We start from the raw sequence: 27,724 nt of genomic DNA, 5'->3' as shown, positions 1-27,724 counted from the left end.
ATGGAAACTGGTAAGTACCGCTGGGATGCTGTATGTGAGAATTATCTGGAAAAGCCTTCTTTGAACAATGGAAGCATATGGCTGTATTACATTGTAGATGGAAAGCATAAAATAGAAAATGAACCTTGATTGTATTTCGTGTCAGTTCCAAGACTAACAACTTGGGAACTAAAAGACTGTGAAGCCCCAAGTTCAAACGTTGTTTCAGTGCAAATGTGGTTTCAGCCTAAAGCAAGCTGCAGTTACTCAGCCTTCACCTGCAGTATCAGAATCCTGTTGATCTGCTTGCAAAGTTGTTCTAAAGATTACCAAGCTGATATCTACAGTCAGAGGATCCTGTTAGTTCTTTCTTTAAAAACTTGTATGCACGCACACATAAATCTCAGAAGAAACCTTTGCTAGGAACATCTGGGCACATGAAAATTAATAAATAAAACACCCTGGCTTTCTATAATGCTAGTTCAGGATATCTTTGTGATATGAATGGGAAACAGGGTGAAACAGCATTGAATCCTGGAGCTGCATCGCCTAACAGATTTTGTGGCTGAGCTGACAAAGGTGATTCCAGAATTAGGGGGGCTTCCCGATGGAAGACTCCTAGCATCCCAAGTCAGAAGCTGGTGTACATCGATCCCCATCTTTCCCTTCCTTTATGGAAAGGAATAAGGTTGAAAGAAGTGGGAAGACATGGGAGGATTACAAATGGAAGCTAAATTATTCTGTCCCTGCTTGTCCCCATGCCAGGTAAAATTCCACGAACTAGGCAAAGCAATTGAGCGATAACACCCTTGTCTGGAAGCATGCTGGCTAAACATAAGGTCTTTCTTTCCCAAGGATAATCAGTATTTTCTGATGGCAGGTCCTTGTGTCAGGCTTTATAGGATACCTTGTTAAACTGATACATGTGTCCTCTGCTGGTATTGTCAATCTTCAGGGTTCAGCTCTCTCCATGGAGAGTCTCTGCATTTAATTTCTGCATTAACGGACGATGCAGCTAGTCTTCAGCATGTGCGAGGCATGCAGGGGCTTACACACGAATGCCATGTGGTGCACAGCCTGCTCTTTCACATGTTCTCCAATCGTCTTTAACCAAAAGAGCAAATGCACTCTGAGTGGGGCTCTGCTGGATGGACCTAGTGCTTCTGCACCTGAATACGCGTATGTGCACTATAAGGAGCCATCCTGTGTGTGTCCTGCCATTACACCTGCGTCGGAGCTTCTGTGGTACCCACTGATAACACACCATAAGACAGTACTTCTCAAACAGAGCAGACGTCTTCGTGGCTTTTATAGTGAGGACAGGCTTTTGCCAAACAAATGAAATCAGCATATTTTGCCATTTGGCAGGTGACTGTGGGGTGTTGGGAACGTTTAAGAAGGTACAACTTGCTCACACAGTTGCATTCATGGCAGAAAGTTGCAGCTCCAAACTCATTGATTTCATGTTGGTACCACCCAATAGCCAAAGCTCTTTGAATGGTTCACAAAAATTGAAGGGAGGAAGCTGAACCCAACAGAATATAGTAAATTCAAAAAGTAAGGAAGAAACAGTATCGTAGCCTGCTTTATTTGGATTAGTGGTACCCCAGGGAAAAAAATCATTGTTATTACCAGCATCATGTTACTGTGACTCAAGCATTTTCAAAATTATTCATCTTCCATAACTGCATGCCTTGATAATGAGCCAGAACACTATTTTCAAACATTTAAAACATTTTTTTCAGAGGTGAAACTGGGACATAATCAGAGCAGTGATTTACTCTGGTGCCTGCAACATGACAAAATGTTATGTTTCCCAGATTCTCAGAACACACGGCTGGGAATCCCACATTGGTTGCCAAGTCGAAGAGGCAGCGGAAAAGGGGGGGGGGCGTTTGCAGCCAACAAACTGGGCGACTGCTCCAAAAGCATCTGAGCAAACTGGCTTCCCCAATTGGCTTGTGGCTCTGACTCTGAACATCCCATGGCCTTTACTGAACTGTCAAAGCAATCGTGATTAATTCCTGTTGTTCACTCAATCCTTCATGGCTATGTTTTATTTTGGTTTGTGTTTTTATTTTATAGTGTAGATTTAAGCTTCTGTTTCATTCATTCATTCAACTTATATTCTGCTATACTAGTCCGAAGATTCTCCAAGCGGAGCAATATTATATTTTGTTGTGTTGCATTTTAGGGTTTTTATTGTCCTGAACCATCCAAACAGTTTTAGCTATTGGGCAATATAGGTATTTTATCTGTCATTTTATCTGTCCTAAATTGATAGCCAATCAGTTTCAATGTACAACCCCGAATTCTAGTACTTTGAGAGAGGGGCTAAAATATGTCTTTATCTATGCTTTGGATGGCATTCATTCATGGGATCACAGTAAGTCAAAGTGAAATCAACGGCTGGTAGGAACAACAACATTTTCCCATGTGATGCTATATAGCAGTGTCCCTAACCTGTACCCAAGATGTGTTGGACCATAATTCCTGGTATCCTCAGCTAGCTACATTTGGAAGGGACCAGGGCAGAGAAGTCTGCTCTGAATAGTAGCCTAGCAAAAGCTCTCTTGCTCTCAATCATTTACAGATGGAAGGAGTAGAATTTGTAGTTCTGTTTACAAATTACTGTCACCTTCACCTTCTGGCAGATCCATGATTTCTCAAGTCTCTTGGCTGGTGAAGTCTAATTTTACAATACTATTTCTGAAATCCTTAAAAACTGGAAGCAAAAAAACATGTTTTTAAAGTGAAAGTTCAATACAGACCAGGTATTTTTGGAAATGCTGTTTTCCAAGAGCAACCTGCCACCCAAAAGATGCTGGCAGAGCTAGGAACTTGATGGTTGTTGGCAGCAGTGTCTTCATCTACTTATCTAATTCTTTGCAGGGAAAAAGCTCCTGCAGAAGCACCACCATCCCATTGTACAAAGCCAAACTGCCATAGCAATTTAGGCAGAGCAAATACTTACATGGCAAGCCACAAAATGGGCTAAATTTAGCACAGTAAACCAAAATTTTAAAAGATCAAAGAATTACATTGTGACGCATACGTGTTTGTTTTAGCTCAGGAAACGCCCCTCTTTTTTGTTTTGAAAGGATTAAATAGAACTTCAAATTCCTGTCTGCAACATTTGACTAAAAGCAACATGTTGGTCTTCACAGGTGCATGGTCTTTCCAGGGCTGACCTCAAGGAAGGGAACGAAAGGAAAGCCGCCTCATTATCTTAGGCTGGCTGGGACAGGGCTGGGCGCACTTAAAAGCAAAACCTACAGACAAAATGGCATATTTAAGGGCACTGCTCAGAAAAATCCAGAGGAGGGCAATTAGCATTTTCATGGGTGGAAAAAACACCTTTTTGTCGTAGAGTCCGCATGCCGTTGTTTCCACGCTGTGCAATTACAGGCAAGAAAAGACGCTGCTCTTAGCCAATTCAAGTGACTTATTCATCGATTTACTACTGCCCCCTCAAGGGTTACTCATTCAGAAACCATTATTACATATTCATTTTTGTTTAAAAATACAGCAAAACCACAAGCGATATTTCAGATAGGGAAGAAATTCTTTCAGTTCACATTTTAGTGTGACCTGACCTTAATTTCATACTTTCAAATCAATGCATGATTCAGACTTCAGCTATTCGTTGTAGTGTGTACATCCTAAAATTTTTGCTTTGGAGTTCTCCAATCAAAGCTGCTTATGAAGATAAGTGTATTTGGGAAATGTGCACACAAAAACATGACTATTAATGAGAATAACATGTTATGTGCATTAAGATTGGAGAAATTGCAGCAAAAATGCCACAACGGTGCAACACTGCAGACAGAAGTTCATGTTTTAAGAGAAATGAAAAAGTGTACAAAGTTTTGTGAGAACTGTTTAGAAAAGTCTAAAGGTCTGTCTACACAATGCATTTCCTATATGAGTGAGAGATTAAGTCATGGGATTGTGAAGATCTTTCCTTTTCAAGCTTGGTGTTCATGAAATTCCATCCCTTTTTGACATCCTCGTTCTCTCCCTTTCTCTCCTTGTTTAGTCTCTGCAGACTATGGCAAACGGGTTTATCAAGGAGTGCGGGTAAAGCACACAGTTAAGGATCTGCTAGCCGAAAAACGTTTGCGGCAGACAAGCAGCTCTCGGCTTAGTGTAAGTGATGTTTCTTCTAAACATAATCACTGGATTTCTGTGAATCAGCACATGGATCTTGCCACGGACTGTGTTGTGGATTTGCTGGCTGGTTTTCATTTGTTTGAATGCATTTGTGTGAGTGTGCATTACTTGCATGGATGCCTATTAGTACTCAGTTGAATTAGCACCAGTGCAGCAACATTCTGGAAAAGCAAGGGCAGTCTGATTCCGTCAGACTGATTCTGTTCGGACAGGTGGGATGGTTTTAGGTCGGAGGTCATCCAGAGATTTGGGCTGAAATGGCCTCAATATGCTGATGGCACTCAACTCTAACGTTTTTCATCTAATCCAGGTGAGGCAGTGGCCACTCTAGTGTCTGGGCAGCATAATGGACTGGATGAGGGCAAAGAAAGCAAGACTCAGTGCTGTTGGCGGTAGTGGGGGTCACCTGTCCAGTGGGGTGACATTCAACCTTTCTGGGTGGGGTCACACTCCCCCCAAAGGACAGGGTTTGTAGTTTGGGGATGTTCCTAGATCCAGAGTTATCTCTGGAAGCCCAGGTAGATGCTGCAGCATGGAACACCTTCCATCAGCTTGGCTGATGCATCAACCACTTTCCTACCTGGACAGGTGGAGCCTGACAACAGTGACCCATGTGCTGCTAACCTCTCATTTGGGCTATTGTGATGTGCTGCTCTGTGTGGAACTGCCTTGAAAATGGTTCGGAGACTTCAATTGGTTTAAAATAAGGTAGCAAGCTACTAACGGGGACCAGAAGGCAAGGACATCTTACCTCAGGTCTCTGCTATTTACACTGGTTACCATTTGAAGCGGAACCCAATTCAAGGTGCTAACCCTAACATTTTAGGGACTACAGGTGCCGCAGTGGTTTAAACAGCTGTGCTGCTGGGCTAGTTGATCCAAAGGTCGCCAGTTCGAATCTGCACAACGGGGTAAGCCCCCGTTGCTCCGTCCCAGCTCCTGCCAACCTTGCAGTTTGAAAGCATGCAAATGCAAGTAGGTAAAAAGGTGCCACTTCGGTGGGCAGGTAACAGCGTGCCGTGCACCTCGGTGTTCAGTTACGCCGGCCACACGCCCACGGAGACCGTCTGCGGACAAACGCTGGCTCCCTCGGCCAGGAAACGGAGATGAGCACCGCCCCCTAGAGTCAGGCATGACTGGACTTAATGTCAAGGGGAAACCTTTACCTTACTTTACTTTTTGACCCTAACATTTAAAGCCCTGAACAGTTTGGAATGAGAATATCTGAAGGAACACCTCCTTCCAGGTATGTCTACCTGTGCACCAAGATCATCACTGGAGGCCCTTCTCCAAGATGCTTTGTGAGCCCCCAGAGAGCTCTTGGGCTACGGGAAGCATATAGTTGCAATAATTAAAAATATATAAAGTGGGTGGTAACCAAGGGAAGGGCCTTTTCAGTTGTGGGACCCTATTTATGAAATCATCTCTCCAAAGGCAAACTCCTTTTTATTTTCCCAATATTTTAATGACCAGTTTTCATACACATGTTGTATTTTATATGGTTTTTGTTCTGGTTTGCTGTCAGCCTGGGTTTATTTAACGTGTGCTTAATATGTAGATCGACAGAGTCTATGTGTCAGGCTTACGGGACTCAGTGTTGGAATTATTTATTTGGTCTCTATGTAAATGTTTTCTTTTGTTTTAAATGCTTCATAAATCTTTTAAGTATTGCAAACCGCTTCAGAGAGCCGTTGGTTGATGAATGCTATACAAATACTTAAAATAAATAAAGAGGAGAAAATACATTTCTCTATCCTACATATTTTTTAAGAGCCCCTAACAAGCATACCCAGACACCAGACTTGCAGTTGTCTCAAGCTGTGGTTTTGTGTGTGTGAATTTGTGCCAACTGTACCCACAAGTGGCATGTTGTTCAAACACAGATGTGTTATCTTGAGAGGTCTCTGAATGTCTCTGAGGTCTGCAGGTGCCTGAGGATGGATGACATCAGCAACATTCCAGAAAGAATTTGGGCAGAAAGAACTTGTATTTGCTAATTTCCCGCAAGCCGGATCTATAGTAGGGTGCCTTCTTATCCCCACCAGAGGACCTTTCCTAAGAGATTGAGCTAGAACTTTGAACCATCAGGAGCACCCTAAACCAGCCAGTATCAGAAGACTGGGAGTTCTGGGCAAACCTCTGACCCCCAGGAGCATGGCTGCCTTGCCTGGCAGCCAGCAGGACTTCCTCGAGAAGAGCTGCTTGATTTCCAAGCAGGACTCCTTGAAGGGAAATTGCTTCTCATGAGTGGAACTCATGCCAGAGGGTGAAGGAGTTACAGATGAATCCTGGCTGGGGCTTAGGAGGGCCTCACATCTTCAGTTTTAACCTAGCCTGTGCTGAAAACAATGCCGTTCCTTCAGCTCCAGTGCCTTGTGCCTTGTGTTCTTGTTTTTCCTGCCTTGCCCAGTTGTGGATTCACACTGGATTCTGGATTCTTTCTCCTATCTTTCTCCTTGCCTGTGTCTTGAGTTTTGCTTGTATTTGGTCACTCTTGCCTTAGCCAGATCCACTGCTGGACTGATACCTTTGTGCTCCACTGTTCACTTGTTTACTGCTTTGTCTTTGGATTGCTCCCATAACTTGGTTTAATACTGAGCAGCAGTCAAAATTGGTATAAGTCTCATTGAGTAATCCAGGTATCTGTCTTGGGCCCTGTGTTCAAAGAGGTCACATAGCAGATAACTTGCAGACCAAAAGGGGACACAGTTGGCTAGGACTGGGACTAAGGTTTGCTGAACAGAGAAAATCCTCTCTTTTGCAAGATAAGAATTTAGAAAATTGCACCAAGGCATCCTTCTCCAACCTGGTGCTCTTCAGGTGTGTTGAGAGACAATCACCTGCATCCCCTAGCCAGTCTGACACACCTGGAGAACTCCATAGGGAAGGCTAGGTGAGCTTCCTATGTTCCTCAGAGACATCATGTCTGGGATTGACCAAGCTGCTTACAAAACATCAAGTCCCCTTCATCTCTTTGTTGTGCACGTTGTTATTTCATTTTATTTTCAAGCATGGCTTCTGCCTTGGAGCTTATTTCCATGGAACGGCACATGCCCAGGCGGAAGCTCAGCTGTGTGGACCAAAAGGAAGTCTTGACACTGGCAAATTTTAATTCAAATCCAGACCTCAAAATTTGGTTGCTTGCCATGGCAGGAAACTCCTGTTTGCAATATGCAAACTGGGGGCGGCTGTTCTCTCCTACACCAGGCTGGAGACCAATGGGAGCCCTTGCAGTTATCTTGCTTTTAATAGGAAGGGGGTTTAGAATGCAGACAGTGATTGGCTGGTTTCAAGTGAAGGTCTCCAACTCCTTCACCATCGCTTGATGCTGGCCAGCACCACACCGGGGCTAAATTTGTCCCCCTTGAGATTGGAACCAGGCAGAACTCTGTATCTGGCTGTCAACACTGCAGCCAAATCTTCTGCAAGGTTCCCAGTCTTAGGATACTGTAGGTATACTTCCGCTCTGTATATTCTAAGAAGTCTGTTTCTAGGATGATCAAGGTACTTCCTAACGGAGAGCTCCTACCACAACTAGTCAAAAGTCGCCGTGCAGCATCTCATCTTTTTCTTTCAAAACAGATTCTTTTGTGGAAAAAACGTTCTGGGACAGGGGGTAACAAGACGCTGCTTGTCTGGAGGCCCTGTAAGATTTCATGAATGATTGGGGTAATGGAATTGATCTATAAACGCCTCCTGCGGAAGTAACCTGAAAAGTTCTGTGCAGTGTCATTAGCAGCTAAGGATCCCAGAAGACGCATAGCTGGAGGGCAGGTTGGATTGTTAGCCTCCAGCAGGTTCGCTGGCCTGGGTTGGAGGTCCCGGCTGTCTCCATCCTGTGAAATGGTCCAGTTTCCTTCTGATTTACACTGCCATGGCAGGTTTGCAAGCATCCCCAGGGTGGAAAGATGGAATATAAATAACCAAAAAGCTGTCAAAGCAAAGCCTGGCATTGATCTAACTACCTTTCATTACAAAGCCTAATCTCCCTGGGATTATTAAGACTAGTCCAGTCAAGCTTGGAGAGGGAAATGTCTCATGTTTAAGATGTTCTGTTTTTCCTTTCAGGGCAGCATTGCAACGACTCAGCCATCTTTCGTCCCAATGTCAGGTAAATATATTTTAACAGAGGAATGAGTGGCTCTGTTTTTATTTGGACGCTTCCCCTTCCTCCAAGGAGCCCTGGATGGCATGAATGGGTGACCACTCTCCTTTGCCACTTTCTTTATGACAACGCTGTGAGGTAGCGCTGACAGAGGAATCGGTCGCCCTGTGAGCGCCATAGCTCTGTTGAGATTCGAACCCAGCTCTCCCCAGAACAGTCAAGCCAAACTACTGAAATGTTCTACAGTTCTACATTTCAGTAATAAAGCAGTTCAAAGAGTATGCATAGTAAAACACTGCAGCCAAGTTTGCTGTAGCTGTAAAGCATGGGCCATTACAAAACTGGAGTCAGATTACAGCAAATAAATTAGGCTCAGGTAGAACTGATTGGAAACACTGCAGAAGCAACGGGAAGCTATTTGGCAAAGTGTATTCGGCAAAAAAGTACAGATGTATACAGCAGTCGAAAAGTAAACAGCAGAGAACTACAAATAGTTCTAATCAACACAGCAGTTCTGAAATAAAATAATGAAAGACTCCATAAACGTTTTGTTACAAGCTGGTCCTTTTTTTAAAACAAACACACACACACACACACACACAAAATTTAAATGATTTTAATATATAATTAAAACCTGGACCATTGGCTATGTGCAAAAATCTTCGCACAGCAAGCTTATTGTTGAGTGAACAGGTATGTCTCTTGCATTAGGTCCCAGAATCCCTTATTTTTACATTCTACAAAGGATCCACACACAAACTTGCTTATATCCCAGTGTTTTCCATGTTGGCTTCCTATTTTTTCAGACATAACATTTGGTGATATATGTAAATTTTTGTTTGTGTGCTTATTACATTTCTCTTTTGATGAAATAGGTGGGTCTGGGTGGGTCACAACAATTAAAACTCCAAAATGCAACCATGGTAAAATGCAACCGAAAGGTTTAAAGTCACATTATAAAACAAGAAAAATAAAAACCAGCAGCAGGTCGAAGATGAAAAAAGATTTGTATCACGTTTTATTTATTAAGAATTTATATCCTGCCCTTCACAAAATCATCTCAGGATGGTTTCAATGCTTAGTATATCATAATAAAATCAGAAAAATGCATATAATTTTATGTACATATATATTACTCATTATATGTACCTTACTGTCCCATGGATGTTATAATTGTACAGGTCTGCTGAAAGACAGCAAGGTGACATCAAAGCTTTTCAGAGCTACTTTCCTCCATGCTTTTGATTTTAAGACAGCTTCCGCTCCTCCTAGTTAATCCACATTCACTGGAGTAGCTTCCGGACTGACCTTTACTTCCTTGCTCTGCGGTGTGTTAGCATATGGCAAGCTTTAAAGACTGGTTTCTTTTCTTTTCTTTTCTTTTCTTTTCCTTTTTTGAAATTTTTTATTTTCTTAACATGAACAAGTACACAAAAAGAATATGAACCGAACAAACGAAAATGGACAAAGCCAAGCTAAAATGGATAGAGTTGCCAAGGGAATTCTAAATCTGGTTTCTTTACTGCTGTTGGTGGAATTGCTCGTACATTTGAATGCGGAAGGAAAGCACCATCCTAAATGAAACATCCTCAGTCTAAGGGATGCCTCTTCTAAGATGAGGCCTTCTCTGAAATATGTGGGTATCATCCACAATCAAAGGGGGGGGGTCCTTCCTTCTTTGTTTTTGTGTTATTGGTGTTATTTATTCTGTACCACCGCCATGCTTCTGTGCCGAATAATAGCAGTTGTATTTGCAGTTATGGTTTTGTTCTTTTAAATTAATTTGGGCGCGCTCTCTCTCTCTCTCTCTCTCTGTGTGTGTGTGTGTGTGTGTGTGTGTGTGTGTAACTTCTAATTTTAACTTTTGTTAACTGCCCAGAAAGCCTCGGCTATTGGGAGGTATACAATGAATTAAATCATTATATGAATAAGAAATATTGTTTTACCTCTACACACACACAGGCTAAATTGACCAGACTTCATGCTGTTAATTGACAAAGCTTTCATCATCGCTGCTCAGACACTGACGTGTGGATGTTTCCATGCCAGCTTGTCCCCTCCTCGGCCTTCTGCACGGCTGACTGTCTCCGTTTCTCCATTGCTAACAGGTTCTGCTGCCGTGTCCGGCTACGGTGGGGTTCGAAGAGCGCTAATGGCAGAGCCGGATTTCCAGAGCAATAAGCAGATCTCAGGCGACGGCTACCCCTCCTCCCTCATTGCAAAGCCACTTCCATACGACTCACCCGTGGCCCAGAGCTACCCGCCACTCCTAGACACCCATTTCATGGACCAGTATGTCAACCACCGCACGGCACCTGCTTCCTCTGGCTCCTCTTCTCTCTTCGGCACCTTGTCCCTCACGCCCATCTTTCCGAGCGACACGGCTCACTTTTCAGCAGTAAGTAAGGTGCAAAGCCCGGTAGCTGGTTGCCCAGGGATACATTGGCGAGGAGGTCTGAAGGCCGTGGGGCAGGTGTGGGGGAGCCTGTGGCCCTCTACAGTGCCAGCTGCAGATTTCGGGGGCCTCTGGGCAAGGCGTACCCCATATGCAACTTAGGATAGCCGTCCCCAATCTGGTCCCCTCCAGATACAAGTCTTCACATCATCAGCTGCCATGAAGGCAGCAGGAATTGCAGTCAATGCATTCTGGGATGCTGGATGGTGGCAGGGCTGCCCCTCCACCTCAGGATCTGCGGTCAGATAAGTTAAGGGCTGTAGTTCCGCTGCTCCTGGAGGATGGGGCAGCATGAAGCATGGGCCCAGCCAGGCTCCCTGGACTCATTCCTTCCCCACTGCAACCTGCTTCCTCCCCTGCCTTTCGCCCTGGCCTGGGCAAGGTGGGTGTTGGGGCAGGGGACGCTGCAGCCTGCTTGCTCCCGGGAGCTCTGCCTGCCAGGCCAGCCAGTGGTAGCCATGAGGAGGAGGAGGAGGGGAAGCAAGAGCAGCTGGGAACAACCGTGAGGAGAGGGGAGACCCCTGAGGAAGGGGGCCCATGTTTTAAAGGCTTCTCAAGAGAATGAGAAGGCGAAGCACATGCACAGAGTCTATCCAGGGAAGACAGCAGGTCTCTCTGCCCGAGTGGTTACCCATAATTCAGGAGGGGGGGTTGCCTGTAACTCTTTGAGGACTCTCTTGTTCTTCCTCTCAGAGAGACGCCTGGGAGCACTCCATGACCGACAGCCTTGGCCAAGCGGATGAATGTTCAGAGCCCTTGCAACTGCCTTCTGCCCCCGGCTGCCTCTCCTCTCATGAGCCAGGGGAGCCTTCCCACTACAGAAGTTCCAGCTGGAGCTTGCCCATCCCTGGAACTCAGTCCTACCCTTTCCCTGCCCTTGAAGACGCCCACTACGCCGCTGGTTACTCCTCTGCCTCCCCATACCCTTTCTCTTCTTTTATGACCACCGTGGCCAATGAACTCCCTCCCAAGATGCTCCAGGCCTCTTCGGAAGAGTCATCCGATGCAGTGCTTCTCCATGACACCAGCTCTCTTTGGCCAAAGGAAGATGGCAGCTCCCTGTGGGGGTTCTATGAATGTTGAAGGACTTACTAAGCCAACTGGACAAGCCACCAAGAAGGAAGGAAGGAAGGAAGGAAGGAAGGAAGGAAGGAAGGAAGGAAGGAAGGCAGAAAGAAGCAAATGCGAAAACGCTGAAGATATCCGAAACCTGACCCTCACTTTGGACTAAAGCCAAATCCTGCACAGGCAACGCCACTTCTAGTTTGGCTCTGTGGTAGAAAACAGGAGGGAGAAAAGTGGGCCATGCTAAAGACACACACCTGGTGGATGGGCCGCAGATTAGTGGCGGAGCATAGCTTTGCATGCAAATGCCCCAGGCTCAAAAGGATCACGCAGAGGCAATGTGGAAAACCCTGTTTTCAGAGATCCCAGAGAGCCATTCCTAGTCAAGATAGACAGAACTGGGCCCTGGAGGACAAACAGTCTGTGAGAGAAGCAGGGCACTTCCAACATCGCCAGTGCAACATCTTAAGACTGACTTTCAACTTTTCTACACAAGGCAGTTAATCAATACATCTACTTTTGGTTTCTTTGCAGAATTCAGACCCAAGCATTCTGTAAGAAGTATGTCTCTTCCTGCTTATCCACTACTTCACCTCTAGATGGCACTGTGGTATAACAGAATCGCTCAAACACCCAAGGAGAACTTAACTCTTTGTTTCAGTTTTGCAATGAAATGCCACATTTTTCCAGGTCTAGAGCAAAATTGCTGAAAGTGCTGGTTAGAAAGCGAAGCGAAGCCGACTAAAAAGCCCATAAACAACTATGAGCACACCATATATGCCTCATGGAGCAAAGTCCTATGCCAGTATGCAGGCTTTTGAACTGCCTACCCCTTCTCTGGGGAACTCAGCCATATTTTTCCAAAGTGCATCTTAAAGAGAAACCTCTGTAAGGAAAGCTTAACCCTTGTGCAGAAGGGTGGAGACTGTTGGCCAGCAGATGCATTGTCGTCCCCATTGGCCTTGGCTAGGTAAAGGTCACTGGGAGCTGTAGGTCTGGAGAGCATCACCTTCCCCATACCTGCTTTTAGAGTAGCCATTGCTTAACTAGTTTACCCATTCTTGGAGTCTGTGTGCTGTACATACCCAAAAGAGCAGCACAGAAAGCATTGAGGAAAGAGGGCTGTAGGTGAGGCAGTACAGAAAGGCTGTTGGGGAATGAAAAATCAGTGGCAGCCAGTTGCTGGGGTTTGCGGGTTTGTATTCTGCAAAGATTCTTGTGGGGTAAGACAGAGGGATGGGTCCTTTTGAGCTGGAAACGGTGGCCGGTGCTTTTCTTCCTTGCACTCAGTTCCCCCAATTTAGTGCCGGGGGGCTCAGCCTTGGCATGTGGGAATTATCAGGAAAGCGCTGGCAGGCAGTTCGTGGGGAAGACACGGTTCTTTCAAATGCTGCAGTCGCAAACAGTTCATCCCCTGATCATTTAAGGAGTAGCTTGAAAGCAAAGTGGGAGCTAGTGAAATTTCTTATGCCCTGGAAAAAAATAAGATGATAAATGGAGGGAGGGATAGGCAGAGGATTCAGTCAGGGCGTCAGAAGAATGAAGCCCATGGAGTTACACAGGTGAGCTCATTCACACATCCCTGTCTCGGCAATGCTGCTGGAGCCCTTGTTTGGTACACACCTTCCACCTGCATCATGGAGGTGCAGAAAGATTTTAAAATTAGAATTATTCTCCAGGCCTTTCCCTCCTACTCTGCTCCAACCTTTTACACCCCACTTGGGGTGATGCTGGCGTGAAGCAACTAGAACCGGTGCCCAAGCTGCCAACAAAGCCCAGAATCCCCATTGCAAGGGATGGCAGAGCAATGGGGGCAGAAGAAATGGCGATGCCTCCTCCAGAGAGATTTCACGGTCAGCAGGGGGAGCTGTGCCTCCTGCTTGCAGCATCCGCCTGATGGAGTGATGTCGGATTGCCATCCTTCTGCTGATCAAGGTGCTCAGGACCACAATTGCTCCTTCCTGTCAGGTCACCGTGAGCATGTCTGCGGGGTATCGGCACCCCCAGACTCAGCCTAAGCTCCTTTATCCCAGGGCGACCCCACTTCTTCCCAACGACGGACTGGTCTAAGTGCTATTGTGCTTTTATGATGATCTATTGTTTCTCAATTAATTGCAAGCGGCTTTGGGATTGCTAAAGCACAAAGCCGCGTGTGTGCGTGCACGTGCAAGTGTGCACACACCAAAGTAAACGAATTTCTGACAGAAATGCTTTTGTGGATCAGAGCCATGCATCTGATTCTGTGGGTTCTAGTCCAGGAAAGCTGATGCCGCAATAAATCCACAAGTCCTGAAGCAGCTCCAAGTCCCGTAGTTGTTTTCCCTGGAGTCATATTTGATGGATGTTTGGGTGTTTTCCCTAATTACAACTGGAGGTCTGGCTTGATCGTTCCTTCCCAATAAGATGTCTATATTTTCTCAGTGAGCTCCCAGAAAACAATAGGGTGGGCCTGATTTGGGCTGCACAGTCTGGGTGGGACACTTTTCTGCTCATAGGTATTTCTGCTTACTGCTTAGCTATAGTAGAGGCTGTTGCGCCCTTCTCTTTGTGCAAAGAAGCACAGAGCAGTTTTAAGCCACACTTATTGCTGCTTCTGTCTTTCTTCTTCTTATCACAGAACCTTTGTTAGCATTTGGAGGACTCCTAGCCCTACCAAACTGTGGAAGTGGAAACTCTTAACAGATTTTCTGCAGCTAGAAAAACAACTGAAGGAGCAGTGAGAAATCACAAAATTAATACAAATAAAGGAAGATGATGTTGAGCGGAACCCTGGTAAATCCAGTGACTAGGGCAAGATGATGAGACAATATTTTGTTTGTTTGTTTGTTAGAGTTTCGGCCCGCACATTAGCAATAACGCTCCCTTGGGTGACTCATCTGGAAACCAAAGATCTGCTATGGGAGAGGAAAGCAGAACAGATACACAAAGTCCTCTGCCTGGCAGTGCTACAGTGGTGTGGTTTTCATTTATTTATTTATTTATTAAAACATTTTGTTTTGTATTTGGGCTGTTTGAGGGGAAGGAATTGCACCTGATAGGCATTGCCCACTGATAGCCTGCACTCCAGGCATTAGCCAGAGAGAAGAAAACATGCAGGTTTTGGGGGCTGGTGCTCACTCACTGGGGCATGTGCGGTGGAGACAGGGCAACCTTTCACTGAATCTGTCAGAGGTGTGCAGGAAGCGCTCAGGTGTGGCAATTGGAAGGCCGCGCCGTGGAGCACATGTGCCGGCATTCCTAGATCTGCCCATCAGGTGGCAGTGCTTGCAAAACAAAAGGACGGAGACGAGGGTTTTCTTCCCAGCACTAGGCTGCTTTCCATTCCATGGGACCAGGGTGAGGCCTCCAACCTACGGTCACCGGCCCCACCTTGAATGGGAAGGCGCATACAATACATCGCGGCACATTTACAGCCCTCTGCAGGACTCAGTGGTGCTTTGGCCAAGCGAAAGAACCTGTCAGTTGGCAAAACTGATTTCGGAGGGGAATACCCCTAGTGAGAAAACGTGTACGAAAGCAAGAGTATGTCTTATTCACGCATTAGCGTGGCAGCTTTAACGTGGTCAGATATGTACCACCATTGCACTGGGAAGCTCCAAAGTGGGGGAAACATTTTTGTTCGCCAGCGTACATAAGAAAGGGGATGAGAAAAGCTTGAAGCCGAACTACACCTTGCAGAAGAAGGCAGTCATCCAGAATTCAACATAGGTACCATTTTAGTTTTCAGAATATCCCCGGCTCCCATGATTATAAAAGACAACAGCCCTTGCATGTTGTAAAGCGATGCACAAGAAGGATGTGTTGAGCGAGGCCTTCTCCCTGATACTCTACCCTTCTGCCTGCAGAGAGCTCACCATGTGAAAGGAACGTGTTAAAATTGTTACGTTGCATTTCTAAAAAAGTGCAACACACACATCCAGACTCAGATTGTGCAGCCTGGGCCTCTTATCCCTGCTGGACTGGTGGAGACAACAAAGCAAAATGTTCTTTTAAAAAACAAATGTAATGTAAGTGTTTGATTTTTAGGGGCTATTTCTTCAAAAGGAAGTTCAACCATTGCCCTCCCCACCACATGACTCTTTCCCCTTTCTGAAATCCTTTAGACATTTTAAAAAATGCAGGAACCTCTGGCCACAAACACGGAGGAGGAAGACAGATCAGGCAAGGCCTCGACACGCCAGCAATTCGGACCTTGCCACCCACCCACAGCTCGGCATTCCATCCCTTCTTTACATTTCTTGATTATTGTTTTTTCCCCCAAATCCTGTTTCGACTTGCTAGGGTGGAAACGCAATCCCTCCAGGCTCTGTGTGTGCAGCTGACCAGCTTCCTCAGCTTATTCTGGGCTGTTGCCACATCTCGTCTGAGGCTGTAACCAAGCAAGCCCCAGCGACAAAAATAACAAATCTCTCTCCACTTTTCAACAACACTTGGACTTTGCCCCCAAGACAAATGGGTTGAGGAATTTGGGTGTCGTGCAGTTGGTGCAAGCTAGTCTTGTGAATGGCAGAGGATGCCCAGATAACCAAAGGACAACCTGCACAACCTACAAAATTACAATTTAGAATTGGAAGCCACCCGCTGTCCTGGCCAGGGCTCCATTTCGCAGTTTTGGAAAACACGCCATTCACCGCTGCAGCGCAGCCTTTTAAGATGGTTTTAACCCATGGCTTCTTTTGTCTGGGTTGCTAGTCGGGGCTCAGACAGGGATAAGAAAGTGCCCTGAACATGTGCAGAGTGTTTCTGCCATGCTGCATGAGGTGATGGTGCTTGGGAGTCCAAGGTTTGAGGCACCTCCTCCTCGGTCCATGGGGCGCAAAGGGCTTACCCGGCAGCAGCAAGAGCGACTCCGCAACTGCTTTGCCAGACGGCTGCCTCCAGCTGCCACGCTCATCTCCCACAATGCACTTCACACAGCAGCGCTGCAGAGCAACTGGAGATTAAAATGGTGGCCAGATTGGCTTACACAGGGCCCCAGTGTAAGCACCGAGTCGGCAGCACTTTGTACATACGCCCATGCAGGCAGCACTCATCAGCACACCGCTCAGCTCCTGGAGGGAGCATGGAGCTGCTGCTAAGGGGCAGGAGCCACTGCTAGGCTTCTACTGCACAAATGTGTCTACCTGCCTTTTGAGGCCACCCAGCTAAGTGGCCGTCTCCGCTTCTTCTGGTTACATTCCATAATGCTGCGTGAAAAAGACCTTCCTCTTGTCTGTCCTGAATCTCCCACCAATTAGCTTCATGGGATGACCCAACGTTCTTATATTATAAGAGCGAGGAACATGACTTCCTGTTACATACAGGGCCTGATTTGGGCCCAAGTATTGGACTAGGTTGAAAGCAAAACAAACCAGGCAGTGGCTTAAAGCAAACTTCCCAAGATGTTATCTTGGGTAGGTTCACATAAGATAGCCCATATTTCAGTGGCAACCCGTACACGGCCCTGGAGCATGGGCTGTTGTGTTGTCTCTGAACCAGTCCATTTAAGCTTCTATATTCTTCCCTCACAGGGTTGTAGTCAAGATAATTGGGAAGAGCCCCACACAATCCCAACTGTGTTGAAAGCATCCAACGTCGTCATGGGGTAGATGCGTTTCCCAACTTGTGATATATGTGTATGGCTACTTCTTTGTGTGATGGGACTTCAGGGAGTTGGTCTAAGCTGGCGACTGAGCTGAGCCTTGCTGAAGCTAAGCAGGCCTGGGTCCGGTCAGTGACAGAATGGGAGACCATTCCCTCACAAGGCCAATGATCGTTAGAAGGAGGGCTGACCATGTCAGCCAAGCAAGGAGATCAACATGGATGCAGTGAGAGACCTTCAGCACTGGTGGGAATGCCCTGGGCTTCCTAAGATGGTGGCCTCCAAGGCATTTCATCTCTGCTTCAGGTCATTTGGTCCCGCTGAGTGTGAGCCAGTTCTTGGGATGCTCGGAAGGATATGCCAATCCATTAGCTGTCCTTGTGTCAAAATTAGAATGATGCGATCGCCAAGAGAGACATGAATAGGTTCCGGTGATGACAGCCTCCTGGTCCATGTGTCCTGTCAACAGGTCAAGACCAATTAATTCATCGTGGCAATGCAAGGCAGTGTTAAGGGTGACCCAAGATGGAGGCTTTGGCTCACGCTGGGTGCAATCCAACGCCTTCCCAGGATGGTCTGGGGGTAGGCATTGGATTCTTTGGAGAGGGCCCCAGCCAGTTGGCACAGAAAGACTCCCAAGGTCAGAAAGCGGCCCTGAGAGGAGGGCTAAAGGGGCATGTTGGAGAGGTAGCAGGGGAGGTGGATGGGGCCAATAGCTTATGCCGTATCCTAATGGCACTCCAGCCTCCTCCCCGTTCCCTCTGTGGAGCTTCATCGAAGCAAATTCAGGCAGCAAAGCATGCTGCTGCACCTCTCACTCTGCACTGGATGTACGAAGGGAAGGGAGGCTTACAGGACGGACACAGCCAGGTTGGAGTCAGTGCAGCGCAGGGCCACAAGACTGGTGGCTGGTTGGCAGGGGAAGCCATATGAGGCGAGAATGAGGGAACTGGGTCTCTTCAGCCTGGAGGAGAGGAGACTCAGGGGGGATCTGTTGGCGACATACAGGCACGTGAGGGGTGTCACACGGAGGTGGGTAGAGACCTGTTCTCCCCTGCAGAGGAAGGCAGGACACGCTCCAACGGAGCCAAGCTCAGGGAACCCTGGTTCCATTTGGATGCCAGGAAGCACTTCCTGACAGTCGGGACCCCGAGGGTGTGGAAGGGGCTTCCCTGGGAGGTCGCTGAGGCCCCATCGGTGCGGGTGTTCAAGGATAGGCTGGACGTCCACATGGTGGGCATGTCGTGAGTGGAGCCGGCTGGGGCCAGAGGTCAGACTAGATGGCCCGGGAGGCCCCTTCTGACTAGCTCTGTTTCTCTGTTTCTATGTTTATCATCCCTCCAGAGGAGGGCAGATTGAATCGTGCTCTCAGGGCAGAGTCCTAGGCATACTGAGATGGGAAAAATCCTACAAGGGCCAGCAGGCTCCAGCCATCCCTGCTGGCTGGAACACGCTGCAGAGGGTAGGGGGCTGTTCCTGTATCACATGCATAGGATTGCAGCTTTCCTTGGGAGCCTTTGCAGTTATAGTACTATTGTAAAGTTTCACAGGATAGGCGTGGGACTTGTCCTTTTCCGCATAGGTCACGTCAGAGGGAGAAAGGGGGAGAGGAAAAAGAATATAGGGTCAAACAATAATTCCTCCCAAATAGAAGATTAGATTAAGATGCATTGCTTTGAAATCAAATCCTGCAAGTGCCTATTCAGTGCTTTCTTGAAGTTCAGTGGCACACTCTGAAGTCAATGCAAATAGACTTAGAAAAGTCTTAGAATATTATCCATACAGAAACTTTTTAAACAGGGTTTTTTTCCCTAACAGTTTCCTGGTTGGGTTTTTGAATTGGTAACCAATGTTTTGGGGGTGAGAAACTACTTCTCAAATTGTACATTTCACTGCCAGAGTCCAATGAGATACTCTAGACCTCCGGAAATCTTTGCATCCTCTTGCAAGACACTTGGAGTTCAAAACATACAAACAACCAGAGAGAAAGAGAGAAAGATTAGGTCTTCTCTCATCCCTAAATATCATAAATAAATTGAATGTAATGTTAGCAATCTCCCTTAAATGTTCTGCAGCACTTTTCCTCTAAGAAAAAAAATCTCTCATTTTTGGAATGTTATTTTCCATCTCCCTCTACCTGTCAAATGTGGAACTTTTCTTTTTTTGGGTGGATTTTCCTTCTTACTCACCAGGAAGTGCAACATTTGCTTTCCCAGTTAAGGAAAAAAGGTGATTCAGAATCCACATGAGATGTGTGGATTTTGAATAAAGGAAAGTAATTCACCTACAGACCATTTTACTTAACACTTGCATTATGGCTACCCAACTGGAACAGATGTTTTAAAGAGGGAGGAGGCAAGAAGTTCTATTAGTACTGGACAAAGTTTGGAAACTGACCTAATTCAAACAAACACATGCTTCCTTTCACAGAAGTCAAGCTGGCATTCTTGGGTTTTTTTTTAATAATCCATGTTTTTGTTTCTAAAATGCAAGAATCAATTTCCCGTCGTCCTCGCTGTTATTCCAGAGGGTGGTAACCATGTTACTATTGATCCTCAGCACCTACTTGGAGTACTAGAACTCTCCCATGAATTATTCCAAGTGGTGATGAGTGTGCCTCTGAGCATGGGCAGAGTGTATCTCTTTCTCCCCAAAGCCCACTCTCACATATCCAGACTCTGGGGCAGAGCTTCCATGCAGTTGACTTAAGGTCTGGCATCCCCCTGGTTAAAAATTAACATTTACTTTCTCCAGATGAGTGATGTATTTATACTACTGAGTGGCTACCAGAAAGGAGTCTTTTTATAGCCATGCAATTAAAAAGAGGAGGGTCTTGTCCAAGCCCCCCCTCCCTCTGAGCAGTCCACACATCCTCTGAGTCACTGTTCCTGCACAGGGGCAGAAGACTCCCCCTCCATCCAATCCTGGGGAGTTTCTCTCATTTGCAATATATGTTTCTGAACATGGAAGAGACAGGATGGGCATGATTCATCTTCCATTCCCTTTTGAACAGACATTCTAGGCTCCTCTTATATCCCCAAGAAGTCACCTAACCCGGGATGTTTTTCTGGAGGGTTTGCACGGATCAAAACAAAAGAAAACCAGAAAAGGGGTGGCAGTGTTTGCCTGTGTCACCAGTGAGCAGAAAAGAACATTTCTAAACTGAGCTAAACACCACTCCCTAACTCAAATCAGGGATATTTGCTGAACTTATATGTTTTAAAAAAAAATGAACAGGAACAAAGGACCAAATTATATTCATAGTAGATGATTAACAGCAGAGCTTATATTTTGGCTGATCGACCTGTCCTGGAAGCTTCTGCAGCCTCATGGGGAACAGAAGAAAAAGTGTGGAATCCAGTGTGAAATTTTTGGAAATCCCACCTAAAATCCCGTTGCTCGCTCCAGCAAGGGTCATGGCAAAGGAACTCTAAAAGTCAGCCACCCCCAACATTTCTGTCCCAAAACACAGAGCAGGAGAGTTCTAGTCACAGAGAGGCATAAATAAGTCTGTGCCACACCAGTGGGGAGAAAGGGTGTACGGAGAACGCAGTGGGGAACACCTGGAGGAAAGGGCAGGGGGTCAAATCACAGCTGATGTGCCCCACAACCTTTCCATGCAGGCCTCACCGGTCTTTCTGGGCCAAGCCACACCCCCAAGGCCATCTTTCCTCCCAGAAATCTCCTGTGCGGCCCCCCAAAGTGCACCTGGACCCCCGAAGTTCCCCCCATGGCTGCAGGAGCACCTTGGCCGCTGGCCAGAGAGATGGAAGGTCTCCAGGAGACTCTTGCCTTCCCACCCAATGAAAATATCAACCATCTTCAGGGGTATCCGCTTCATTTGTGGCAAGGAACCTAAAAGGTTGCAAATGTCCCCCAAACTGGGGTCGCGGGGAGACAGCGGCAGCGAATCTTATTCCCTCAGGCCCTCTGCTAGATGGGCAGAAGCCGGGTTTCACTCCAAGGTAGTCCATTTTGTGGTGCCTTTGAATATTCAAATTGAAAGTATCGCGCAATCATTGATTGTCAAATCATTGGTTTCTAGAGGTTTTAAATACTTGGCTTGTAGGGAGAAAAATTCAAACTTATATCCGTAGGTATAAAACTTTAATATTGTTTGTCTCCCACTTGAGATCTGCAAAAAGGATTTGGAATTACTTTTTAACTGAAAAAATCTTGTTTTCTTGTGTGTTCTCCTCTTCCATTAAGGAAGGCAAGCTGAGGATCCCTTTGTGTGCGCACAGCATTCCTGGGTTTAAAAAAAAATAAATTAAGTTTCTCCATCGTCTTGTCCTGCAAGATGTCAGGTAAGTTGAATTTCAGTATCCCTTTTGTTGGGGTTTGGGGTGGTGGAGGATTAAAACCCTTCCTTGTGTTTTTGGAGTTTGCCTTCAGACCAAAAGGGTGGAAGGGGGGGGGGAGGGAATGCCTGAAGGAAGGAAGTCGTTCCAAACTACAAAGAGCACCAGAATCAAGGTTTTTAAGTGCATGCCGTTAAACTGCGCCCGATGCAAACTCATATACATAAAATATACACACACCCAGCACGGAGCCTGGACTGTGGGGAAAGCGCTTGCTACCCTGCTCCAAGAGCTCAGGAATGCGGCTGCTCCAAGCTTCATTGTGAAAGCCATTCTTTCTTTTAAAAAAGAAAACAAAACAGGTAGAGGCACCGACTAATCCTTCAACGGCTTGGTTAAATTTGCCCCTCTCCAGCGACCCTGGGGTAACTCGGCCCCGGGGAACCCGGGGCTGTGAACCTCAAGGGGCAGTGAGTAAGTACATCTGTGCCCTACTCTAAACCTGGGCGCACTTTAGGACTCCAGCACCCCAACTTTTCGGGCGATTAGCGGTGCTTTTTGCGCTCAGGACAGCCTCCCGCAGCAGGGGCGCAAGTCCATCACCAGCACCTCCTCGCTCGCCTGCAGGAACGCGAGCTCGGCTGAGCGCAGGCAGCACCCCTGGCGCGGGCGGTGCGCGTTTGCGCGCGGCGGACTGTTTCATACGTTCCGAGGGGGCGCGGGGAGCCGACGCGCTGCTTGCGGGGCTGGTGCTCGGATATCCCCCGCGCTGTTCCCTTGGCGTCCAGCAGCGGCGCTGCCGCGCAAGGAACTCCGCGCGGGCGAGGCGGCGCGCGCCCCAACCGGGGCAAAACGCTCCGCGGGGAGCTCCTTCGCTGCGCCCACGGCGCCGGTGCGCGATCCGCGCGGATCTGCGCGTGGCCGGGGGAGCCGGAGGGAAGCGCAGATATGCAAGATCGGGGCAGTACACTGAAGGGCAGTGGGTATCTCAGGAAGACGAGCGGGGGTGGCAGGACGGGGCCTCGCAGCCTCCCGAGGGAAGCTGGAGCCGCGGAGCCGCGCCGGGTTCGTGGCGCTGTTCCGCAGTAAAGCTGCCCATCCCCGCGGCTGCGAATCCGCGCAGCTGATTGGATCAGTGGAAACCCCGCAGTCCTCTGTTACCATCCCCGTGCCCGGTCACTGGAGGACGTGTTTACTCGGAAGTAAGTCCCACCCTGCTCACCGGCGCTTGCTTCCACGTCAGGAAACACAGCTGGCGATTACCGAGCGCTGTGCCAACCGCGCTCAACTTCCGAGGAAACGCACGCCGAGAGCCTTCGCTCGGCGGTGAAAGCCACCTCCACGCACAGACCCCGTCCGTAAAGTGTCAGGGCTTCCACCCGAGCTGAGAGTCCTTGGGGAAGCCGGGCGGTGAGGGCCCGATCCACCCACGCCTTCCCCCCGCACGTGCCTCCCGCAACAGCGCTGGGAAGGGCGCCCAGGGCGGCTTTTCCGCGTGGCTGCGGCGGAGGCGCGCCGCGGCGCGGGGGGAGCGAGGGGCCCGATCCGGCGGGGGCGGGCGCCCCGGAGTCGGGGCGGAGGAAGGGCGCTCGCTCGCTACTCACGGCGTTCCGTGGCCTGCCACGGGGGCGCTGCGACGCGCCGTCCCGCGCTCTGCGCCCGCCACCTTTTCCTGCGCTTTCTCCGCTGCAGAGCTAGGGCAGAGCCAGCCTTGCTGCAGAGGCCCAGGGCTCCCTCCTCTGCCCTTCCGTGGACGCGGGGGGCACCGGGGGCTCCGCTTACGGGGCTCTGCTAGACTCTTTCCCCCACCTTTCCTCTTGCTCCGGCCGCTTTGCGCCCGACCTGGCAGGTCAGGATGCCACGGGCCGCAGCTGGGCTGCCTCGCATCCGCACGGCTTGTCCCGCGAGAAGGGGAGCCACACTGAACCGAATGGGGATTCCTCCTGAGCAGGGCGGTGCTAGCATCGAAGAGACGCGGGGCTTGGGTCCACGCGCGTGTGTATGCTGATTGGCACGGGCTTTAAAAGCGCCCTGCTGGTCCTCGAGGGACCCCGTTCGCTGCCGGGGCGGGCGGGCGGAGCAGGGCCAGGAAGAAAACGGGTAGGGGGTGGGGGAGTGCACGTGGGAAAAGGCCACTTTGCCCCCCGGGTCAGAAATCACCAAGGCTGCCGGACCTTTATGCCACCAAGTGCCCCTGGACAGCGGGGTGGTGGGCAGAGATTCAGGGCACCAACTGAAAGGTTCAGAGCCCCTTCCTTGGCAGGCTACCTCTAGCCCTCCCCTGTTCCTGATCCTTAGACTGTGGGGTACTTGTCAAAGACTGTGCCCCCCATCACACCTTTTTATTTTCCTGCGGGGAGGGAGAAGGTACAGAGACCCCCACCCTCCCAGTTACCCTTCCTTCTCCCTCTTGCTTCCCTTGACATAGATTCTGAGCTCCTTTCTCAGCCCCAAATGGCCTCAGACCCCCCAAAATGCTGCCGCTGGGTGGATCTGTCCCTTGGCGCCCAGTCTTTGGGGATCAGAATGGCCCGTTCCAGACCTGGGTGCCCAAAGTCCTGCACAACGCAGCAGGGAAGGCTCTAGTGTTGCCAAGAAAATCCTCATGCCTGCAGCTATGGGGGCAATTGCAGCCAAGCACAAAGGGTGTAGTGGGGTGGAGATCGGTGACTGCGGATCAAGAGGCGCCCGCCTCGTGTCCCTGTGAATCTTGACTCCACAACCCTGCAAACGTGGGGTGCCTCCAGACAAGGTCTGCACAATCACACTGCTGCTTCTTCCTTTTTTTTCTTACTTTAAAAAATCAGTCAAGGAAGAATTACCTTGACCCATGACACTTTGTGGGAAACGCACAATCCCCAGATGGCTGAAGGCACCCTCTTGCTTCGGCATTAAATTGCAGGACGTTCTTAGGGGCAGCTACAAAATGACGCTTCCCAGAGTTTCTTTGGGAAAGCTGGGCCGAGTATACCATGTTGGAGACAAACCCACAGGAGTCGGTAGTGCAGAAATGCCCTGTGCAGAGCGGTCGAAGGCAAAAGGATTGTCCACAGCCCTCTTCCTATGGTGGGAGAAAGGTGGATGAAGAGGATAATGTTGACCGAGTAGCAACAACGCAATATGCAGTTCTGGGGTGCTGGGAGGAAAGCTTTGTGAGCCGCCATCTCACTGAGTTTAGACTGGCATTCCCCTGAGTGAAGGCAGCTGGGATGACAACCACACAATCGCCTTTAATCATGGACCAGCAGTTAGCTAGCATGCAGCCAGTGCCTTCTTTGCAAGCCCATCTGCCTGGCTGTTCCAATGCCCTTCAGTTGTGCAACACATGGGAGCTCAGGGAGTCTTCTGGGAGCCATAGAAGCCTCTTAGAAATGCTGTCGTCTGATTGCAGCTAGATTGTTTTCACTGGCTGCATCATTACTACAGTTTCTCAGTTACGTCAGCAAGGTGAATGCTGGAGGGAACTGATCCATGCCCAGGGGTTACCCCATTCATCAAGGCCAAGGAACAACTAAAGTACTGAGTGCCAATAAAAGGTGTCTTCTTTCTTTTTTACACAGTGCAAAAGCAGCTGTGAAAACTGTAATTTTAAAACATATTGTAGGGAAATATATTTTAAGTATTTTAAGCAGTGCAGGCATCTCAGCTTCTGACCTTAGCACACCACTCAGGTGCCCAAAAATCTCTTCCAGGAATTGTACAGGGTCCCAGACTCTTTCTCTTGTCGATAGACCTGGAATTAAGAGAGCAGTGAAATGGCCAGGTTTGCTGATGACACCAAAGTATTAAAGCAGGTGTTGGGGAAGGGACAGTTATGAACTTCAAGGGGGTCTTTCCAGAATGAGGGAATGGGCATTAAAGCAGCAGGTGCAGCTTTTGCTACACTGGGGTAAACAGTTCTGTCTTTGCTTCCATGCTAGTGGAGAAACAGACTGGCCACAAAAGATGCCTCGGGTTTGTGAAAGATTGTTTGGCACATAAGAGGTACTCAGTGTGCCACTGCAGTGAAAAGGGCAAATGTTATGTTGGCAACATTGCAAAGAAATTGAAAATAAAACATCCAGTCCCATAATGTGACTGCACCCAGACTGTGGTGTACAGTTCCTGTCACCACATCTTAAAAAGGACAATATAGAATTGGGGAAGGTGAAGAAAAGGGCAAAGAATTTGCCCTTTCAGAGAAGTTAGAAAGGTTGGAACTCAGGAGGACACATGACAGAAGCATATAAAAGTCTGGAGCAGAGAAAGTGGGCAGTCTCTCCAAATATTAGAGCCTGAGGTTAACCCACAAAGCTGAATCGTGGGAGATTCAGGACAGATAAGAGCAAGCATGCAGTTAAACTGTGGGATTCTCATCGACAAGATGCAGTAAAGCTGACCCATTTGGGCGGCTTTAAAAGGTTCCTGGAGGAGAAGGCTATCAAGGCTCCTAGTCCTCATGGATATGTATTACTTAGAGTCAGCATTCCTGTGTACAGCACTTGCCTATACACTGCTTGGGCAGAAGGGTGTCGTTGTCCTACGGTTGTCTGAGCAGAGCTCTTAGGTTTTTACAAAGCCTGCTCGCACTCATCCGCCTGGCCCTTTCAAAACCCTCCACAGAAATAAGATCTTGATGCTTTACATCTAGCCCAATTGTTCCAAGGATCTAGCAATTATTCCCAGCCTAAATCATGTTGCTGAAACGTGAACCTGCTGCTGTGTGTCTTGAATATTTACAATGGCTTTACGAAAATGCGCTCTCGTGTTTCTGTTTCTTTCTCTGCCCTCTCCCTGACTTTCATTTCTCCAATCAGGGCTGGCTGCATCAGTCGGGTTGCTTAATACTTAGTATTTGCATAGCACTTTCTGACCTCTGCGCACATATTCTCCCGGCAAGCCTTACAACGCCTCTTTATGTATTATATGGGATAATTCTTCCCATGTAGCAGACGGAGGGCTGGGTAGGCAGGTAGAGGCTGAGGCCTGGAAACAGCAGCCCAGAGCATGGGTTGTCATTGCATGATGGGTTTTTGTTACATGTGAACCCTGCACTTTTGCTAATGTCATCTGGTTTGATTATGAATTAACCATAAATAACCCAGAAAGACAACCCATGGTTTGTTGTTCGGTTGTGGACTTTGAGTTGACCTTGGATCACACACATTGCCCTGGTTTGCACATAAAAACAACCTGTAGCTAAACCATCATGCAGGGTTTGAATATAATGATAAACCACAATGCAGTAACAAACCATGATGCCCTAAGAAGGCATACTCTGGGTTGTCATGAAGTGCAAACCAGGGCAAGGATAGTGATCCAAGATCAGCCAGGAAGGTCACATGGCAGGAGTGAGACTTGAACTAGGGACACAAACCATTCACACTTTCACAGCACAATCCCATGCATCCCACTGTGTTCAATGAGTTTTCCATTTGGATAACTGTGCATGAAGGATTAGTCTTAAGGAGCATTCAGACTGCGGACTCATCCTGCTAGCAATCCAAGGGCATTGTGCACTTACTCCATCTTTTCCTCCTCAACCATCCCTCCCTTCCCATGGAAAGAAAAAAGGCAGAAGCAGTGGGAAAACTCAGGCGGGTTGCAAACGGAAGGCCACTGGAATCCAGACAGCTGCCATATCCCATCTTCTACTCGCCACTGTCCTGTGCTTCCTCACGGCTTCCTTTGGCTTTCTCCTGACCACAGGAAATCCGCTCAGGGAAAAATGCAAGGCAGCTGCTTGACCCCCAGCCAGAAATTATGGCCCTTGGTGGACAATGCAAACACTTCAGCCTGAGTCAAAATACTTGGATCAAGAAGGGCACCTGCATTTCCCACCACTCCAGTCGTTTCCATGCCATGATTAGAAGGACGGCACCCGCCCTGTGTGGAAATGTCCCTGTATCCCCGCAGGTCACCTGCAGGAGCCTTTTTGGAAATGACGGAGGGATCCGAGCCACCCAGCTGCGCTGTGTGTCCACAACAAAGCAGGGCTTCCTTAGTAAGCCTTGGATGGGTTGGCTTCAATAACCTAAGGCCTCAGAATGACTCAGGGCAACCTTTATTGGTCAGGGCAGCCATGA

The 27,724-nt window shown here is 48.1% G+C and overlaps 1 protein-coding gene across 1 annotated transcript; it reads left to right on the top strand.

Annotated features, from left to right (window-relative positions):
* On the top strand, positions 1-11,795 carry CUNH11orf53 (chromosome unknown C11orf53 homolog). The gene is made up of 5 exons (XM_044456290.1): positions 1-10; positions 4,019-4,128; positions 8,221-8,263; positions 10,366-10,655; positions 11,406-11,795. The coding sequence occupies exons 1-5, from the start codon at positions 1-3 to the stop codon at positions 11,793-11,795; spliced, it is 843 nt and encodes a 280-aa protein (XP_044312225.1).
* Positions 11,796-27,724: the final 15,929 nt, after the last annotated feature.

The sequence above is a fragment of the Varanus komodoensis genome, unplaced genomic scaffold (genome assembly GCF_004798865.1).
Source record: "Varanus komodoensis strain SLA01 unplaced genomic scaffold, ASM479886v1 scaffold83, whole genome shotgun sequence".
In the NCBI taxonomy this organism is placed as follows: Eukaryota; Metazoa; Chordata; class Lepidosauria; order Squamata; family Varanidae; genus Varanus; species Varanus komodoensis.
Note: the sequence above shows the minus strand (reverse complement) of the source record. Positions and strands in the feature narration are given on the sequence as shown.